The 21923-nt window shown below is 43.2% G+C and overlaps 1 protein-coding gene across 9 annotated transcripts in view; it reads left to right on the forward strand.

Annotated features, from left to right (window-relative positions):
* bcas3 (BCAS3 microtubule associated cell migration factor) overlaps window positions 1–21923 on the forward strand; it is a 728081-nt gene that overhangs the window by 229929 nt on the left and 476229 nt on the right. For all 9 annotated transcript variants that reach the window (XM_069911282.1, XM_069911281.1, XM_069911285.1 and 6 more), the window contains exon 14: window positions 6714–6847. In XM_069911282.1, the coding sequence (XP_069767383.1) occupies window positions 6714–6847 (134 nt within the window). The remainder of the gene's footprint in view (window positions 1–6713; window positions 6848–21923) is intronic.

Raw genomic sequence — 21923 nt, forward strand, 5'->3', positions numbered from 1 at the left:
TCCCTCTTGACGCAAATGCTTTTTGTGGCTTGGCACCTCATTGGGGCGTAGGCTAGTTTATAGCCAGTGCTGTGTCTGGATCAGTGTTTACAGATATTGCTACAACATAAACAGCACCTTCTAATTCTCTAACCATCTCTTTCCCTTTCTACACGTATGATCTCAGTTTTCCCTTTTACCCTCCCCTTTTCTGCTTAGTGGCTTTTTTTGTCTTAAATAATTGGTGTGAAAAACGGGAAACAGTAAATTGAAGTGAAGTAAGCTATTGGCCTTTCAGTTAAAATACATTTCCATTGATTGAATCCAATTAGCTGTTCTGGCACAAGATAAGAACCACTGGACTTTTTCTTCTGGTGTGACTTCCCCCACTTTCTTGTATTATTATAAGTGAGCTGAACAACAAAGCAACCATTAACAATCAGTCTTATGCCAACCACACCCTTGATGTAGCAGATTTTCAAGAGAAAAGTTGATTGTAAACAGCATTTCACTGAATCACTGATGGCACGTGTGCTCTTTTGTGTTAACAGTGTAAAGAGGGGGGGGGGGGGGGGCGGGGGTTTCAATGAAAGCTGCTAGCTTTAGAACAGCTATCAGAAACATATGCATGCGGGGACTCTCCAAACAGAAATGTTTGAAGGAAAATAATTTGATCATTTCCATTTGACCTGGGCACATAGGTTAAAATTTACCAGTTGAATGAATCAATAAATGATGATTCCAGGGTTCCCCTCTGGAAATGACCCGAGAGTTTCCAGCAAACATTGAACATTCTTAAGAAGTATCTAAATATTGATGTGCGTGCTTTCAGGTTATGAATATTGATGCGCTCCAGATGATTCCATGAATCATTTCAGGGAATCGCCAGCAAGTACTGATAGACAGCTGCCCCCACCCCCTGCACAAACTGACACATTCCTAGAAATTCTGTACCAAAGATGATTATCAGTGGTTATGAGATTAGCTGATGAGGCTCTCAATGAACTTCTTTTAAAAACCCCTCCCCATATCTATACTTTATGGAGCTTCGGTTCTCCAAATCTTGCATGAGGTACCTTTATTTTCTTTAACTGTCCTCAAAATCTCTTGGCAACCAGGATGTTTACCCCTTCTCCATTTAGGGAACATTAAGTTGTATTCTCACTATTACATTTAGAAATGCCTTTCACTGATCACCTACAAACTTAGCTGAAGCTAGCTGCTCCCCATTAATGCTTGTCAGCTCTTTGCTTATTCTGAGATCACCCTTATCCCAATTTCTAGTCTATCCTTGTCCTTCTCAATAACTACTTACAACTTTCAGAATTTTTATTCCTATCTCTGAAATGTTCTGCACTAACACTCCTTCCAGTGGCCTGATTACATTCCTAAAGATTAGATCCAGTATCACTCCTTCTGTTTTTGGACTTTCAATGTATTAACTCAAAAAAGCTCTCCTGGATGCACTTAAAAATTTCCGCACCATCAAAGCATTTCACACCAAGGTGATTGCATGTTGGGGAAGTTGAAATACCCTACTATTATATTTTTCTGTAATTAGTTCCTGTATAAAAAGCTAATTATTTCAGAAATGTTATATTTAAAACTTGAAATACATTTGAAATTGACTGTCAAACTTCCAGATGATTGTTAAAAATTGATCTGGTTCACTCAAAACACTTGATGGGAAAAAAAAGCTTCCATATACATGAAGGTAAATTGAGAGTAGAAATAGGCCATTCAGCCCAACCATCAACTTGCCATTGAATAAGAATATGGCTGATCCAATTGTAACGTCAACTCTGCATCTCTGGTAACTTTTCATTTCTTCGCTTACCAAGAACCTGTCTCGGTTCCATTGGCCTTTGAGAAAAGGTATTTAAAGACTCTCAACTCTCTGAGAAAGAAAAGAATAGTCTTTGTCTTGCAAAGGCAACACCTTATTTTTAAGCAAGATTAAATCTTGGTCTTTGCAGTGAACAATTGGCTTAAAATGAAAATACATACATGCATAAATGGACTATCTTAATATTTCCTCCTCTTTCTAGATCTCTCTGTTTCCCCACCTCTGTTTCAATCCCTCTCTTTCCACGTGTCTATTTTCACACCTCTATTTCCCCACCTCTGTTTCTCCACTTAGTTGTGGATTTTTTTCACAGGAAGAAACATCTTCTCACGATCATTCAAGACCTGTATGTTTTTCCACAAATTCCCTCTCACTCCTCCAAACTCCAGTAGAATCAAGTCCATCCTTCCACAAAAAGCCAAGCAGCAGTCTAATAATCTGAACTACTTCCAGCACATTAGCATCAAACTTTAACCAATTCTGTACCCTGTTGGACAAGTGTAGAGTCTGATGAGAAACATAACCTTCTGTGTGATGATGATCTGATTCAGTGTTCTGGGTCATTGCAATCTCTGGTTTGGTTGTATGCTGGATGTATGCCTCTAATTGCAGTTCTGTAGGTGAAGCAATAGAAGAAATTGCAGTTAAACAGTGTTATGATATACAAATTAGAGTGCAAAGTTGTATTTTTGCACCCCCCCCCACCCCAAGTGGCACCACATTTTAAATTAATTGACAAATAGACAGCACATTTCACAACTGTGGCACATCCAAAGAAAACCCCTTGAGATTTGAGCACCAGCGTAAACCAGGCAATGTGGTCCGATCCTTCAAATAGTAAAATGGAAGTGACCAGACAGCAGTTGTTTGAGGGATGCATTGTTGGTCAGGATCTGGAGAAGTAGCATTGTCAGTGGGTCAAGGTATTCTGCTTCAGGTTTTCCTCCTAATGCAACAATACTTTTTTCTACATTTAAGCCCTGACATTCAAAAAGGACAAGCAAACTAGAAATAAAAATGTGCACAGAGCTTTATGACCAGCCATAACAGAACTTGGGGTTGGGGAATTATTTCACCAGCCCCTAGTATCGATTATCATTCTGTTAATGCAGCATTCACTTCATTAGTTTTTGTACTCAATTTTCTCTGTTAATTCTCTCATAACGAGGGCAGAATTGTTGGTGGAGCAGAGAGCACAACACTGTTAGAGTATCAGCGATCAGGACTGGGATTTGAATAAAGCACCATCTGTAAGGAGTTTGTTCTCCCTGTGTCTGCGTGGGTTTCCTCCCACCATTCAAAACTTAGCGGCTTGGAGGTCAGTTGCATGTAACTGGGCAGCACGGCTTGTGGGCTGAAAGGTCCTGTTACTGTGCTGTATGTCTAAATTAAATTTCCGTAGCTGTGTTGCTGCCATGTATACAATCTATAGCTGGTAACTTTGTGCTAGTCATATGGAACCAGACTGAAATTATGGAAGGAAACCATAGCTGCAACTACTCAATAGATAGAGGTTGTTTTGCAAGCAGACATGCACAGTACAAATGGACAAAAATGCAGAGTTGCAGGAGGAGATTAGTTGCTCCAGAGGAATGGCAACATAATTTTACTATTTTGGGGTTCATTTTGATCACAACAGGAAAGAAATTGTGAATCTGATGGTGCATAATCTCATACTCCTGAATCATTTTCCTCATGAGAGAGGAAGAAGATTATATGAAGGCTTGATATGACTTTGGAATCTCTGGCAAATTTCTACAGATGTGCTGACCAGCTGCATCACAGTCTGGGATGGAGATATCAATACCCCTGAGCATAAAGCCCTGCAAAGGCTAATGGATGCAGCCAAGGATATCTCAGGCAAAGCCATCTCCACCATTGAGAAAGTTTAAAGGAAAGCAGCGGCAATCATCTAGGATCCACACCACCCAGCACACGCTCACTCTGTCCTCACTGCAACTAGAGGCCTAGGCGCCACAAGACTCTCATCACCAGGTTCGGGAGCAGCTGCTTCCCCTCCACCATCGACTCCTCAACGACAAACTCAATCAGGGTCTCATTTAAGGACTCTTACTTTTGCACTTTATCAACCTATCAATCTATTTATTTATTTCCTCTATTGCACAGTCAGTTTGTTTACATTTCTTTATTTGTTTAAATGTGTACGTTGTGTACAGTTTTATTTTGCACTGCAAATAAGTGGTAATTATGCCTTGGCCGTAGGAAAAAAGGATCTCAGGGTTGTATGTGATGTCATGTATGCACTCTGACAATCAATCTGAAATCTGAATTTGCAGGGTAATGAAAGTGTGGCTGGAGTGAGATGAGTCTTTTAATTCGTTGGCTTTTTTTTCCAAGGCAGCAGAAGTTATAGATGGAGTCGTTGGAGGGAGCTGGGGAGGTGTGTGTGTGTGGTTCCTGAGAAAATGGAAAAGTACTTTTACTTAACTGGAAATGCATAAATAATGAATTGGCCGCTTGCAAACATTTCTTTATCAAATGAGTGCGTTTTCTCCTTGTCTTTTTCCGAGTAGCTGTGAATTTGAATATCTCATTGTTGTAATTCTTATTTAGTGAAGCTCTATTAGGATACTGGTAATTTTTGTTGTAAACAAAGATGGTATTGGCAGGAAAATCTGAGGTCTAATTTTCCTAGTCTTCCTACAGATGATAGAAAAACTGAAAATAGGTTTCAGTTTCTTTGTGTGGTTGAGGCAAATTAGGAAAGTTTTCATAGAATCATGGATTGTACTACATAGAAAAAGGGCATTTCAGCCACCCCATCCATACATTGACCTTGTGGTCTCTCTATACCAATCTCATTTACCTTCTCATATCTGTCTACTGGTTCCCAATCCAAGGATGTTTTAAACATTGTAATTACATTGGAATCAGGTCTTCCCCTGCAGTTAGTTTGTTACGTTTCTTTATTTGTTTACATGTATACGTTGAGTCAGTTTTTTTTGCATCGCCCGGAGGTGAAAGAATCTCAGGGTTGTATGTGATGTCATGTATGTACTCTGACAATCAATCTGAATCTAGTACTGTTCCCTGGGAAAAAAAGACTATCTATCCTAACTCTGCCCCTCATAATTTTATAAACCAAACACTTCCTTTCTCCTGATGATTCCTACAAGGTGTACAACAGAAGAGTGAATTTATAAACAGTCAAAAAATTGCTCCACGCTTTTTTCCTTCAAAGAATAAAACAAAGTAGGAACTTGTTTCCAAGGGCGACACAGTTAGCATAAGCGATTAGAGCAATGCCATGACAATGCCAGCTATCTGGAAGGAGTTTGTACATTTTCCTCATGACCACGTGGGTTTTCTCTGGGTGCTCCGGTTTACTTCTCCCAAAAAAAAAGCAGCGTTGTCGGTTAATTGATGCATGTGGGCAGCATGGGCACGGGGAACAGAAGGGCCTGTTACTGTGCTGGATCTCTTTTTAAAGAGTGTAGTCTGTAGATTCTGTGCCTCCAGTGTGGAATTTGGGGGAACTTCCCCTTCCTTGATCAAACATTTAATTACCTGCCTTAAAATGACCTTATTTATCCTTGGAACATGTTACTACGCTAATTGCACCGTATGCGAAAGTTGTAGTTAGTGAGCCTAAGGGGCTTCACCCAGTGCACACTTCACCTCCTTTATTGAGATGATGTCTTGCACTTGATATCACCCAACTCAGGAGCATCTGTGATTGGGCTGCAGAAAATCATCTTGCAAACTCTGAATTGAACTCAGCACCAGAACGAAACCAGTCTCCCAATAAATGCTTTGAATAGAGGGAGGCTGACAAAGGATGGACTTGTAATAAGTCTCACAGTTACAAAAGGGGGTTCCAAGTGTGGTTAATGGGATATTACCGAATCACCCTGGCCAGGCAGGAAGAGTGCTGTTGCAGAACACAACTTTACAGGAAGATCTTTATTTTGTATATTATTTATTACTGAATTTTTTTCTGTATTTGCTCAGTCAGTTTGTTCCTTGTTTTCATTTCTCTTTCGTATACATGTCTTTTATTGAGTATAGATTACTAACCATAACCATAACCATATAACCATTTACGGAGCGGAAACAGGCCAGGTTGACCTTTCAAGTCTGCACCGGTTCACTCGAACAACTCCACTAGCTCAAACCTCCAGCTCTCCGCCAATAACCCTCCGACCCCCTCTCCTTCACGTACACATCCAACCATCTCTTAAATGACAGAATGGACCCTGCCGCAACTATCTCATTCGGACGATCATTCCATTCTGCCACCACTAAGAAGTAGAAATTCTGCTTGGCCTGCAGGAAAAAGAATTTTGGACTTGTAGGTGATATCATGTACTGTATATGCAGGCCTATAAGGTGGTCCATGAACTTTAAAAATGTCACCCCAAAACCAGGGGTCATCTTGGATACCAAGTATAAAATCTGAACCTTAACTGCAAAGTCTCAATGCTCCACTGCAGGGTCCATCTGCCCAATCTGACTCCTGTCAGCTCTGTAAAGGCATTAAACGACCTTCTAAAGAAACCAAGGGTGGTTTCTTTTAAAATATGCAAATAAAATTTAAATCTTTACTGGGTAATTTGGCTTTAAAGTATTGTGAATTGGTGTATTTAATGTGCCTAGTATCATCACTCCATTGGTCAGCAGTAAGTGCCTGACTTAGGATACAGCGAGTCGAGCTCAAGACCTACATTTTAGGTGGACATTCAGGGATCATCTTATACACTGGCAGATACGTTATGTACTCTGACAATAAATTTGAACTTTGAATTTATTTCACTGCTTTATAAAAAGGATCATTTTCTATTAATTTAGCAATATAAAGCTTCAGTTATAAATGTGCATTTATTATCGATGTAATGCCTTATTAACAAATTACTCATGTTAATTTCAGGAATGTTGCTGGTCACCACTGACACACAAGGTCATGATTTCCATGTATTTCGAATCCTGACGCACCCGTGCTCATCCTCTCAAAGTGCTGTTCATCATTTGTATACTTTGCATCGCGGAGAGACAGAGGCTAAGGTACAGTACGAGTTTAGAGAGGTTGGGAGAACGATTTGTTTGACAGATTGACTTGTCCCCGATTTCATACAGAACAATGATATTACAGCAGGAGTTGAAATCCCATGCAAATATTTACACGTGCTTGGGGCCAAATGCAGAAATAGATACGGAATATAAAATTCTTGAACTGCTGTTTGGGAGTATGGGCCATTTCTTGATGGACAGAAATTCAATTCCCTCTTGGAAGGCATGGATCTCCTTGCAACCTTTAGTTAGAGAATCTATGATATAGAGTGATAGTTGGTAAGGGATGATTACATATCAGGTGTTGTATAGACTTGAGTATGTTACAGATACTGAGAGGCTGAGGCTGACGAACTGACATTAGAAGCCACAAAGCTGTAGTCAGATCAGCTTATCAATGACTTCTAAACAGCCCCCGGTGAACTGTTTAGCCTTTGGTATTCTGTATAATACATGTGGATGTAATTTACTTGGGCCACTCTATCCAATTTTCAACCGTGAATTCTTCTCATCCACGGAAATCCAACCAGACCTAAAATGTCTGTAAAATTCACATTAACAATGTGTACACAACAATGTGAACATGGTTCTTCATCTGTTGTTCCGATGTTATGGAGATTATTCACAAGGTGCATGAACAGATTCCACCACAGTAGCAGCCTCAGGGTATTCGAGGGCACAAGTTGTCCATTTTATCAGTGACTGGCAGCCAGGTTTGTGTTCTGAGCCCGTTTTCATTTTGATCATCTTGTACAAACATTAAAAGGCCTGAAACCTATGTTGATCTCTGCACTGAACAAATAATTTGAATGATAAAACTGGCCTGCTGACGGCAGGGACATGGCTTTATCTATGCGGCTGCCTGCCTCTGCTTCTTCTAATCCACTAACTGCTGTTATAAATTGACCTTTGTCTCTGAATGAATGTGATGGTTAAGAAAAAATGAACCAAAAGCTTAGGCCCTCACTTTAGAACATTAAAATTATCTATCGTCCATATAAAGAAAGACATCCTTGTACTTATTTGATGTATTGCACAACTTCAGAACATAAAAGTATTTTATGGCCCAATGAAATACTTGCCATGCGTTGCAGGTGTAAGGAATTTATCTTAGCCTCTGAAGCCCTAGCATCACTTACAAAGCAGAGTCAGGAGGAAGAAGAGAATTGCTTTTATTCTGTGATCTTATTGAAAAAATGTAAGATCCTGAGAAGGCATGACAGATGGAGATAATTCCATAAGTGGGAGAATCTTGAATGAATGGACATCTTTACAAGATTAAGGGACCGTCATTTAAAAGTGAAGTGTGCAACAACTTCTCACAAAGAGTGGAGCGTTTCTAGAATTTGTTACCCCAAAAGTTTTAAGGCTTGCCACTGGGGGACTTAAGGTGGAAGGAGATGTGCTTTTGAAAGGTCAGCAAATTAAGATTTATGGGGAGCTGGCTCAAAATAGTCAAAACCCGATGCTGGAGAAACTGTGTACTTTATGTAGCAAAGATCAAGGTCCATAACCAATGTTTTGGGCTTGAACCCTTTAAAAGGTGTGACAAAATGTAGACAGGTGTCCGAAATGGTGGAGGAGGAGGGAAAGAAGCACAGTCTCACGGACGAGGTAGTAGATGGATAAGGGAGGGAGGCACAGCAGCAAAAAGGGGAGCAGGTGGCTCTGTGAGTGGAGAGCTGGAGGAAAGAGGGAATGGGAAGGGTGGGAGAACAGGGAGTGAGCTTACAGAGCCATACCCCCTCCCCTTACTTGTTGGTATGCCCTTCCTCTCTTATTGACTTATTACCTCTGCCTATGAGACTGTGCTCGCCGCCCACCATTTTGTTTAGGCGTCTGCCTAAATTTTGTCATACTTTGATGAAGGGCTCAAGCCTGAAATGTTGCTGATGTACCTTGATCGTTGCAACATAAAGTACACTGTTTGACCTGCTTCTCCAGCATGTTTTTTTCGCTTCAATCACGGTGTTGGCAGATTTTTGTGGTTTTTTTTCCTCAAAAGAGGCAGTGATGTCTTGGGTGAGTGAGCTATGATCATGTTGAATAGTGAGCCAGACTTGAGGGACTGAATCAAGATGGCAACACTACTGTAGCCGCTGTAAAGACAGCCGCTGCTGCTGCTGTGGACCTTAGGGGAATGGCAGAGGTGTATCTTTCAGGTCCAACAGCCTGGCTGTGTACAGGCTTAAACTGCTCTCAGAATATGATCATCCTGGGAGAGGACCCAATAAGGTGGACCGCAGCAGCAGACCACGGTGTGGCTCGTACCAAGCTGCAAGCTGCTGACGACCAGCTCTGGGAACCAGGTATTGGATCTATAATTCATAAAGGTGTCGATTGCATGCAGGACTCTTGGGGGGCCTTGGGCACTGACAGTGTCCTAATTGCTTTAGAGATTCAGAATTGGACTGAAGAGGTGTTGCATGCCTAGAGCTTGGATTCACCTTTGGAGCTATCAGGAGGCCTGATATGTTATGGGCGTGCAGGAGGCAATGGCGAAATCACACAAAAAAATATATTTTTCAAAGTCAGTTAATTGGTGCAGAGAACTTATTGCATCATAGTGAGATCATGAAAAACCCCACAAGACTACGTTCTTGCCTTTTTTACTTAAGAGTCTGCATGGCACACACAAATTAGTATCAAGTATATTATTAAAATGAAACAACACCAATGGTACCAAGTGTTGTCAGCAGCTATCTTCATATAATGGTAGAATGTGAAAAACATTTGGATCAAAGAACCATCCAGGGCAGGAGGTGGCGGGATCCAAGGACATGATGTTTCCGAAGCATCTCTTGCTTTTCTTTCTCACCTTGGAGTACCTCTTGTGTACATGCCGATAAAGTAATCTTGAATGGTCAACTTCTCCTCCAAATTTCTTATCATTTTGTGCTGTGGTCTGAAATATATTGGCTGAGAAATGGTGGAAGTGCCAAAATCAATGATAATGAAATTGAATAATAAAATAGAATTGAATCTCTATTTCAGGGGAAAAAAAATAAGAAAGCTGTTGGGAAAGAGAAAGGGGCATGAGGAATAATTGGGTAGTTTTATCCGGGTGCTGAAATCATTTTTTTTCTGTGAGTTGAAAATGTACAAAATAGTCACCTCCTGCCCTGGATGGTTCTTTGATCCAAATGTTTTTCACATTCTACCATCATATTAAGATAGGTGCTGACAACACTTGGTACCATTGGTGTTGTTTCATTTTGATAATATACAATACTAATTTGCGTGTGCCATGCAGACTCTTAAGTAAAAAAGGCAAGAACGTGGTCTTGTAGGGTTTTTCATGATCTCATTATGACGCAAGAACTTCTCTGCTCCAATTGACTGCCCTTGAAAAATATCTTTTTTGTGTGATTTTGGCAAGCTATCACTCTCAAATACAGTGATTCTCAACCTTTTTCTTTCCACTCACATATCACTTTAAGTATTCCCTATGCCCTAGGTGCTCTGTGATTAGTAAGGGATTTTTTAAGGTGGGATGTGAGTGGGAAGGGAAGGCAAGGCTGAGAACCACTCCTCTAGACCCAATTATTACTGAAATATTTTGCTTGAGAACAATTGTCCTTGGCCCATTTCCTTTGGAGTTCTGAAACCGTGCACATAACGAGTCAATGAGGTACGATTAAAACAGTGGTTTTCAAACTTTTTCTTTCCACCCACAGACCACCTTAAGCAATCCCTTACTAATCACAGAGCACCGATGGCATAGGGATTACTTAAAGTGGTCTGTGAGTGGAAAGAAAAAGATTGAGAATCACTGCTCTAATATTTAAATTCCAAGCATTTGACGGAAGACTGATAATGAGACTAATGTACTAACAATAGCCATTGTGATGGCTATCTTAGAACCATGATGACCAATTGGATTCTAGAAGAAGCCATTTACATTTCAAATTTCTGAATTTCATCGAGTCGGCTATTTTAGATGCTTGGTCCTTCATGAAAACACAATGCTAGAGAAACTCAGCAGGTCAAACTGTATACTTTAAATAGAAAAGATAAAGATACAGAGGTTTGAACCCTTCAACAAGGTAGGACCTTCGCCCAGTTATGTGGCAGAAACAGGCTGCTGGTGTTATTCAAGTCATAAATCCACTGTTCTGGTTATTTCTGAGTAGTTTGGTTGTTTGAAAATTCAGAGAGAAGAAGAGAATGTTTAAAAGAAGGGAAAGTTGAAGAACAGATGGAAAAAGATAATAGCAAAAACATTGCAGAACACAATGAAGGAGAGTTGCAGATCTGGGAAAAGAATAAAAAAAAGAGATTTGCAAATAGTCAAAATATAGTTCCTGATTGCTCAAAGCAGGATAAATGCAGCTTGGCAGATCTCATTGGAGGTCAGTAGTTGTTTCTCTACTGAGTTACGGATTTAGTTCATGGACATTTGGTGATCTCTTTTGGAAAGGGCTTGTGTGGCAAATTGCATGATATGATACTGTAAAAGGAAGAGAATTACTTTGAAGTTGTTCAAATTTCAGATTGATTGTCAGAGTATATGCACAACATCACATGCAACCCTAAGATTCTTTTTCCTGGAGGTGAGGCAGAGTCACCACTTATTGATAGAGCAAAGAAAACTGTAGTGAAGGTAGATAAAGGTAGACGTGTAAACAAATAAAGAACTAAAGAGGTAACGAAATGCAAACAAACTGCAATACAGAGAGAGAATTAAAAAATCATAGGTTGTTTCATTAAATGTTCAGTAAATCTGTTATTGTAGTAAATCACACAGAATTCCTCCAAATCTGTTATTGTAGCAAATCTGTTAATTCCAGATAAAATTTTGTATTAAAAGAATGAATTCTTGCTTGAGTTTTAAATCAAAATCTCTTTAGCATCTTTATATGAACCTTCAATATATATTTTAAATGGTATTCCCAAGAAAAGCATAAATGTGTTTTGCTATTCACTGGAAATAAAGCAAACCTAATTATTATCTGTTTTTAAAAAAAAAACCCAAGATGTTAGACATTTTATCATCAGCTTCTGTTGTGATGCACACGTCTCCTGTTGTTTCTTCGATTATAAGGACGAAAGGAAAATGTTGCCATCCTATCTGCCAAAATTCTTATGTCTGTACCTGCAACAGTGAACAGATCTAATCTCTGAATGTTTAATGTCTAGTAATTCTTCTTTACAAGGGACTTTAACCTTTGACTTTTTCATTCCCTTTAAAGGTTGGAAAGCAATCACCCTTCAACTGATTGCTCAATTCTTCTTTACCTTCTGCAGCTTTAGCATTCCTGTTGGTGTCTCGTGATCAACTTTGAAATTTATGCCAATGTGACTATTGAACCAGCTGTTGAGAGGTCGCTCAAGAGCATCTCTTAATGTTTCATCCTTTATTTACTTTTTAAAAATTGTCTCTCTGATTAATACTGTAAATAAAAAATATTCTGATCGTCACTCTGCTTTATATATCAAGTCAAGTTCATTGTTATCTGTTTGTACAAGTACAAGCCGATGAAACAGTGTTCTCCGGTCCTTGGTGCAGAAACATACAGACATACAACCAGACATAATACAGAGACAAATAGTACACATGCAGGACAAGTATTATATCTGTAAAAATAAATAAATATGCTTTGTACAGATTAGAGTCTAAGATGGTCAGTGGGAGCAGCTCCTTGGGACATTCAACATTCTCACTGCCCATGGGAAGAAGCCGTTCCTCAGCCTGGTGGCGCTGGCTCTGATCCTCCTGTAGCTCTTCCCCGACGGGAGCAGCTGAATGATGCTGCGCGTGGGGTGGAAGGGGTCCTGAATGATTTTGTGCACCCTCTTCAGACAACGATCTCGGTAGAGCAGGTCAGTTGGGTGGGGTGTAGCTCCAATGATCCTCTCTGCCACTTTTAGGGTTTTGTGGATTGACTCTGATCTATTTCTCTTTCGTAACTGTATCACACTGTGATGCAGTCGGCCAGTTTGATAGAGCTGCTATAGAATGTTTACATAATGGTGGCCAGTAGCCTTGCCCACGACAATTTTCTCAGGGAGTGCAGTCACTGTTGCTCCTTCCTGACAGGTAAGGAAATATGTGTCCATGTTAGGTCACTAATTAAGTGAACTCCAAGGTACTTGGTGTCTCCACTCTCCCTACTACAGAGTTGTTGATGTGTAGTGCAGAGTGGTCGTTCCTGGTTCTCTTAAAGTTTATGATTATCTCCTTCTTCTTGTCCATGTTGAGACTCAGCTTCTTGCTCTTGTACCATATCATGAGATTTTCCACCTCTTCTCTATCGTGCAACTCATCATTGTTGCTGCTGAGGCCGACGACCTTTGTGTCATCTTCAAACTTGATGGCACTGTTGGAACTGGAGCTGGATCTGGTGATTCAGTAGTGTGAACAGGAGCGGGCTGAGTACCCAGCCCTGAGGTACACGTGTGAACAGGAGCGGTCTGAGTACCCAGCCCTGAGGTACACGTGTGAACAGGAGCGGACTGAGTACCCAGCCCTGAGGTACATGTGTGAACAGGAGCGGACTGAGTACCCAGCCCTGAGGTACACGTGTGAACAGGAGCGGGCTGAGTACCCAGCCCTGAGGTACACGTGTGAACAGGAGCGGACTGAGTACCCAGCCCTGAGGTACACGTGTGAACAGGAGCGGACTGAGTACCCAGCCCTGAGGTACACGTGTGAACAGGAGCGGACTGAGTACCCAGCCCTGAGGTACACGTGTGAACAGGAGCGGACTGAGTACCCAGCTCTGAGGTACACGTGTGAACAGGAGCGGACTGAGTACCCAGCCCTGAGGTACACGTGTGAACAGGAGCGGGCTGAGTACCCAGCCCTGAGGTACACGTGTGAACAGGAGCGGACTGAGTACCCAGCCCTGAGGTAAACGTGTGAACAGGAGCGGACTGAGTACCCAGCTCTGAGGTACACGTGTGAACAGGAGCGGACTGAGTACCCAGCCCTGAGGTACACGTGTGAACAGGAGCGGACTGAGTACCCAGCCCTGAGGTACACGTGTGAACAGGAGCGGACTGAGTACCCAGCCCTGAGGTACACGTGTGAACAGGAGCGGGCTGAGTACCCAGCCCTGAGGTACACGTGTGAACAGGAGCGGACTGAGTACCCAGCCCTGAGGTACACGTGTGAACAGGAGCGGACTGAGTACCCAGCCCTGAGGTACACGTGTGAACAGGAGCGGACTGAGTACCCAGCTCTGAGGTACACGTTTGAACAGGAGCGGACTGAGTACCCAGCCCTGAGGTACACGTGTGAACAGGAGCGGGCTGAGTACCCAGCCCTGAGGTACACGTGTGAACAGGAGCGGGCTGAGTACCCAGCCCTGAGGTACACGTGTGAACAGGAGCGGACTGAGTACCCAGCCCTGAGGTACACGTGTGAACAGGAGCGGACTGAGTACCCAGCTCTGAGGTACACGTGTGAACAGGAGCGGACTGAGTACCCAGCCCTGAGGTACACGTGTGAACAGGAGCGGGCTGAGTACCCAGCCCTGAGGTACACGTGTGAACAGGAGCGGACTGAGTACCCAGCCCTGAGGTACACGTGTGAACAGGAGCGGACTGAGTACCCAGCTCTGAGGTACACGTGTGAACTGGAGCGGGCTGAGTACCCAGCCCTGAGGTACACGTGTGAACAGGAGCGGACTGAGTACCCAGCCCTGAGGTACACGTGTGAACAGGAGCGGGCTGAGTACCCAGCCCTGAGGTACACGTGTGAACAGGAGCGGGCTGAGTACCCAGCCCTGAGGTACACGTGTGAACAGGAGCGGACTGAGTACCCAGCCCTGAGGTACACGTGTGAACAGGAGCGGGCTGAGTACCCAGCCCTGAGGTACACGTGTGAACAGGAGCGGGCTGAGTACCCAGCCCTGAGGTACACGTGTGAACAGGAGCGGACTGAGTACCCAGCCCTGAGGTACACGTGTGAACAGGAGCGGACTGAGTACCCAGCCCTGAGGTACACGTGTGAACAGGAGCGGACTGAGTACCCAGCCCTGAGGTACACGTGTGAACAGGAGCGGGCTGAGTACCCAGCCCTGAGGTACACGTGTGAACAGGAGCGGGCTGAGTACCCAGCTCTGAGGTACACGTGTGAACAGGAGCGGGCTGAGTACCCAGCTCTGAGGTACACGTGTGAACAGGAGCGGGCTGAGTACCCAGCCCTGAGGTACACGTGTGAACAGGAGCGGACTGAGTACCCAGCCCTGAGGTACACGTGTGAACAGGAGCGGACTGAGTACCCAGCCCTGAGGTACACGTGTGAACAGGAGCGGACTGAGTACCCAGCCCTGAGGTACACGTGTGAACAGGAGCGGGCTGAGTACCCAGCCCTGAGGTACACGTGTGAACAGGAGCGGACTGAGTACCCAGCCCTGAGGTACACGTGTGAACAGGAGCGGACTGAGTACCCAGCCCTGAGGTCACCAGTGCAGAGTGTGATGGTGCTTGATATTCTACTTCCAATCCGGACAGACTGTGGTATTTCTTTTAGGAAGTGCGGTTTCCAGTCACAGAGAGGGATGTTGAGTCCCAGCGAGGACAGATTCTCCACCATCCTCTGGGGAATGATTGTATTAAACTCTGAGCTGAAGTCAACGAGCAGCAGTCTGGCATATGAGGCGTCGATGAACAGCTATCTCAAGATTTCAAGATTCCTTTACTGTCACGTAAAAGCATTGAACATGTAATATTGCACAAAATTGCCTTCTACTTGCCATATGGCAGAGAAAGAGTTGTGTCACTCGGTGCCTCTTACAGTAGAAAAGAAAGAAAAGCAAAAGAGAGTCCCTTCAGAGTCGACGGGTGTCCGTGAATGTGCCCCTAGAGGTTTGGCAGCCACACTGACCTGTTTGATCTATCAGCATCTCGAGCTCCAGATCCAAACCTCTGACACGCTCAAGGTGGCAGATGTGCCCAAGGCCCATCAGGAGCCCTTGTCCTCAGCAACTTTTCGAATCCTGGATCCGAGACCTAGTTTCCATGTCCCAATCTTCAGCAGCTGATGTGAGTCACTCGGGTGCTGAGCTCCTCACTCGTTCACTGCCGTGGTCACCTTCCTTGTAGGGTCATCTCCTCTGCTTCTCCATCTAAACGGGAGTGATTTCCCAATTTCTCGTGCCCTGTGCCGGTCTGCTGCTCCCCCCTTAGTCTTAACCCCTCGTGGCTGCTGCCAGCACAGGTGCTGCCATCTTGGGTGCACATCTGCGATGACAGGATTTTATTTTAAAGACATCATTCATTGGCTCTTCTCACGGGCTGTTTAACTCCTCTTTGGAGCCACTGGGTGGTTGAACCTTTTGGAGCGGCACTGTGTCTCTGCTCTCCACTCTCCCGTATCCAAACCAACTGCAGCAATGCCATTACCACCAGCAGAGCATCTTTGTGAGAGCTTGGCTCTGCCAGTTTTTGGCTCATGTACATGTAGATTTTAATCAGGAGTGGTGACCATATATTCAGCTACAAGGTTTTGAAACTTTATGAATCCCAGTCAAAACCTCTGTGTCCACCTTCAAGGCACTCTTTAAAGTTTAGAGCTTAAATACTGTAGGCCATGTTAACTGTGCTCCTGTGAACTGCCATGGGATGTTTTATTCTGTTTAAAAACTCTATGTAAATTCAAACTGTGCTATCTTCTACTGCTCTCTTTACATCACCATCGCCACCCCTCTGGTGCAGTTTCCTTCAGTATTTCTGCAACCTACCATCTAAATCTCTTCACCCACTCTCTTTTCAGAAATCTTCTGAATATTATTTCACGTTATTGACTCAAATTGCACTGATTGCATGATGGTTATTTGCTGCTGTCTGCATTTTTCTGCTTGATGGAAATATTGAATATACAAAATATATTACAGCAACACGAGCAAATAGGCTACTGTGGAGTTTGAGGTCGTTGAAGCATCTTGGAGGGGTCACCACTAAGAGAGGCACAGTCTGAAAATTACCATAGGCCATCCTTACACTCCTTATTGTTTCTTAAATTCTTATTTAACCAATAAGGCTGTCAGTGTTTCTTGATTCAACAGTGAATTTCCACATGGAAAGAATAAGAAACAGTTGCTTGCAGAGCCAGTGCATCATTGAAGATGAATTTGTGGGAGATTACCGTTCTCCAGGAGGAACAGATGAATCCTTTTCAATTTGTATCCCTCCAGTATAATTCAATACGCAGTCGCATGAGTGTTTAATTCACAGTTTCTTCTATTTTCTGCATTATGAGGTTGTGTTCACTTGTACAGTTGAAGAACAACACTATATGAATTCCAGTGCGAGTTTGTGAGCAGGAAAGACTTGCTTTCCTACTGCACAATAACAAATGGGCCGGAGAAACTCAGCAGGTCATGCAGCATCATAGGAAGTAAAAAGGTAACCAATATTTTGGGCCTGAGCCCTTTGTCAGGAAACAGGAAAATTGGGTAGATCCCAGAATTAAAAGGTTGGGAGAGGAGGGAGGAAGGGGGAGGTTAACAGGTAAGAGGTAATGGGTGGATACAGCTGACAGGATAGAAGAGAAAGAAGCTGAGGTGCTAGGGAGAGGGCAGAGGGGCTAAGAAAGCTCTCTGATCTGATTGGAGAAAGAAGAGAAGGGAGTAGAGAGATGGAGGAAAAACAGAGGGCTAGGGTAACATATTTGTCTAATAGAAGACTGCCGAGGTGGAATAAAGGTGCTGTTTCTCTAATTTGTGGGTGGCCTCAATGAGACCATGGAGAAATTTGTCAACATGAAATGGTGTGTGAACAATCGGGAGCATCTGATACAGTAAATGACCCTGTCACATTCAGAAGTGGAATGTTGCCTCTCTGAGAAGAAATGTTTGGGGCCCCAAATAGTGGTGAGGGAGGAGGTGCAGGGCCAAATGTCGCACTGCTTGTAGTCACAGGAGTAGAGACGAAGGGGCAATTAGTGAGAAGGGATGAGTGGGCAAGGGAGTCCCAGAGGCAGAAATCCCTATGGAAAACAGAGAGGGGAGGGGAGGGGATGTGTCTGGTTGTGGGATCCTATTGTAGGATAATATATATTGGATGCGAAGGCTGGTGAGATGTAGGTGAAGTCAAAGGGAACCCTGTCCTTGTTACTTTGGGGCGGGGTCCAGGGCAATTATGCAAGAAATAGGGGTGAGCTAATGGCAGTTGAGGGGAAGCCACACTTCCTGAAGAAGGAAGATATCACAGACGCCCAGAATGGAAGGCTTCATCCTATAAGCAGATTCAATGGAAATGGACGAATTGGAGAATAGAATTCTTTCAGGAGATATGGTGGGAAGAAATAAAATTGAGGTAACTGTAGGAGATGGTGGGTTTATAGATATCTGTAGATAGTTTGTCCCCCAAGATGGAATCAAAGAGATTGAGAAAGGGGAGAGTGATGCCAAATGAATTGAAGGTAAAGGTGAAATTTGGTGTCAAAGCCGCTAAAACTGGCAAGTTCATCATGGGTGCAGGAGGCAGTGCAGTCAACAGTGTAGCCGTAGAAGAATTGAGCAGCCTTGCCTGGTAGGCTTGCAGCGTGGATTATCCACATAGCCAACAGAAAAGCAGGCATGGCCGGGGTCCATGCAAGTACCCAAGGCTACATGTTTGTCTTGGAGAAGGTAGGGTAAGCCAAGAGAAGTTATTGAAGGTGAGTACAAGTTCTACCTGGTGGAGGTGTGTGGTGCTGGTTATTAAGGAAGAAATGCAAAGACTTGAGAACTTTATGGGGGATGGAAGAGTGGAGGGACTGGATGCCCACAAACTTTACTGGTGAAAATTAGTGGGATCAGCTCAGAGAACTGGAATTTGTCTCAGTGATGGAGGGTATTGGTGTATTGTATTTGACCCCCAGCTCTGCAGATTTCCTTGTTTAACTCCAGCTTGCTTTCCTATCGCATCTATTGCACTGTGAGAACACCAATAACTGTTTTACAACCAGAAAAAAAGACACCCTCTCTCTTGTATACAGTCTCTCTTGCTCTCTCTCCTATGTATATAAAACACACACACACACACACACACACACAGGTATGCACTGCTTAATGTCTATGGTATATACGTCCATGGTCCCATAATTATTCAGTTACTGCGAGCAAATCTGCAGCGATTTAGAAAAAGCAATCACTAGCTTTTGAAATTATATATTGCGTATCCAAACTGATCTCATTCCCCCGCTCTCTACCCGCAGCCCTGAGTCAGTTCCTACACTGATCCCACTGCCCCTCTCTCCCCATAGCCCCATGTTGGGCCCCAAACTGATCCCACTGCCCCGCTCTCTGCCCACAGCGCTGTATCAGTCCCTACACTGATCCCACTGCCCCGCTCTCTGCCCACAGCGCTGTATCAGTCCCCACACTGGTCCCACTGCCCTGCTCTCTGCCCACAGCCCCATGTTGGTCCTGACACTGATCCCGTTGCCCTGCTCTCTTCCCATAGCCCAATGTCAGTCCCCACTCTGATCCCTACTTACAAATAAAATGTTTACAGGTATTATACCATATAGCTTTGCTAAGTATATAATATGGTATAATATGGTGTTCACACAATGTCCACATTGCAAAATGCCCAATTTCACAGAATGTATCGTGGACGTTAATTGACGCAGACCTGTATATGTAAAAAATGTAGGTGGTCTTTGCGGACATTATAGAAATTGGCAGAGGTGTGTGTTGTTAGGAAAGTTGCCAAAAGTTACTGCAGGATATAATTCAGTTGGAGAGATGTGGAGAAATTGCAGATGGATTTTAAGCTGGACTTGTGTGAGACATTACACTTTGGGAGGTAAAATTTAAGTGGACAGTGTACAGTACATGGCAGGACCCTTAGGAATATTTATGCACAGAGTAATCTTTTGTAAGTCTAGAGCTCCCTGAAAATGGCAACACAAATAATGATGAGTTTATTCAATAAACTTTATGGTCATACACATAAGTACAATGTACATAGGCCTGAAATTCTTACTTGCAGCAGACAAATGGTATTTTGTAAAAACATCACCTCCAATCATGCATTAAATTATAATATGGAAAGTGATAGTTAAATATAAAAGATCAATAATATTTGCAATTACAGTAGTGCAAGGAAAAAGTCGTGTTTCAATAGCGCAGGCTGGTCTTTTTATCGTGTCAGAAAACTTTGAGGTTGAAGAGCTTGATGGGCATTGGGGGAAAAAATGGTTTGGATTCCAGAGGTACTGGACTTCAGACTTCTCCTAAAGGTAGCAGTGAAAAAAGGTTTTGACCAGGGTGATGCCTTCTTGAGACAGTCCCTCACATGGATGTCTTCATTGGATGGGAAATCAGAGCCTGTAAAAGACTTTGCAGAAGGTAGCAAACAGAGCAGCCTCTGCTTTCCTGGGCATCACATTACTAAACCAGGCTGTGACACAAGCAATTGGTATACTTTCCACAGTGCACCAGTGGATCGAGAAGGGAAGAAGCCACGCAATATACTTGGTTTCATCAGTTGGGGAACTGAGTATAAAAGTTTGGAAGTTATTTTGCAATGGTATAGCTGCCACATTACAGGAAGGATTTGGAGGCTTTGGAGAGTGTGCAGAAGAGGTTCACCAGTATATTGTCTGGATTAGAGAGTCTTAGCAATAAGCAGAGGTTGGACAAACCTTGGTTTTTTTTTTCTGTAGCATCGGAGGCTGAGGGGCAACCTGAAATATATAAAATTATGTGCATCGAACACAGCATAGAGTCTTTTTCCCAAGGTAGAAATGGGGAAACATAGTTTTAGGGTGAGAGAGGAAAAATTTGAAAGAGGAGTGACAAAGAGCAGTTATTCCTGCAACTTACTCCCAGGAAAGGTGGTAGAAGCTGATATGGGCCTGTCTTTTATGAGGTATTCAGACAGACAAGGAATGGAGGTGTATAGACAGTTTGTCGGAAGATGGGTTTGAACACATTGACATAATGGTCAGCACAGATTTTCGAGAACAAAGGACCTATTTTTTGTTTACTATTCCATATTTTATGAGAAACTGACAGGAATTAATAAGCAAAAACTGCAGATGTTGGAAAGGTAAAATAAAACCGAGAATGCTGGGATGGACCTCAACAAGTCAGGCAGAATTCCGAGAGAGAGAAATTTAACATTTCAGGCTCATCGGAACTGAAGTCAAGCGACTATTGTGATAGGAGAAATTCGACAAAAAGTTTGCAATAGCAAGTTGGACAAAGAATTACCGGTATGTGAAAGTGATCATTTTACATCTTTTGCTAATCTTGATTGAGGGGTAAATATTGGTCAGAACATGGGGAAAACTTCACTCCAGAAGACAGGCATGAGAGAAAAGATTGGTTCTCAGTTCATGGAAAAGATGGCATATTGAACCTCACAACACTTATTCAGCTGAGAATTTTGACCATTATTTGTTGGAATTGGATTAGACAAGAATGCTGCTGGACCAGAGCTGACACTATTATAATGGCATCCTTCTATCTGGAAACCACAGCTCATGAGTTGTTCAGGGGGATTTTTTTGTCATATATTTCTTTGTCGTATATTTAATTGAGATATGCTCTATCTACACATTCTGTGTATGATCACTCCGTGGCCTTCTCTACATTGGAGAGATTGGTCGCAGATTAGGAGATCGCTTCACCCAGCACTTCCTTTCTGTCCACAACATAAGTGACCTCCCCGTAGCCAACTATTTCATTCTGAGCCACACTCTCAAGCTCGCGTCTTTCCATGGCCTTTCGCACTACCCCACCCTGACCACCCACAGACTGGAGGGACAACACCTAATTTTTTATCTGGGTACTCTCCAACCGCAGGGCATAAATATTGAGTTCACTGCATTCCACTAATCAGCTTGCTTTTTCCCCCTTTCCTTCCCCCTTTATCTAGTTATTCCAATTCCTACTTTCTCTCTCCACCTAGTCTATACTCCCCCTCCCCGCACTCTGTGGTGTTCCCCCCCCCCCCCACTCTATCATTTCCCACCTTCACCAACCCCCTCCCCCCTTCCCCCTTTTGTTCGGACATCTCTCATGTTCCCCCACACCTTGATGAAGGGCTCAAGCCCAAAAACGTTGGTTCTGTATCTTCACATTTGCGACATAAAAGCACTGTTTGAGTTTCTCCAGCATTTGTGTGT

This window comes from Narcine bancroftii, chromosome 14, assembly GCF_036971445.1.
Source record: "Narcine bancroftii isolate sNarBan1 chromosome 14, sNarBan1.hap1, whole genome shotgun sequence".
Lineage (NCBI taxonomy): Eukaryota > Metazoa > Chordata > Chondrichthyes > Torpediniformes > Narcinidae > Narcine > Narcine bancroftii.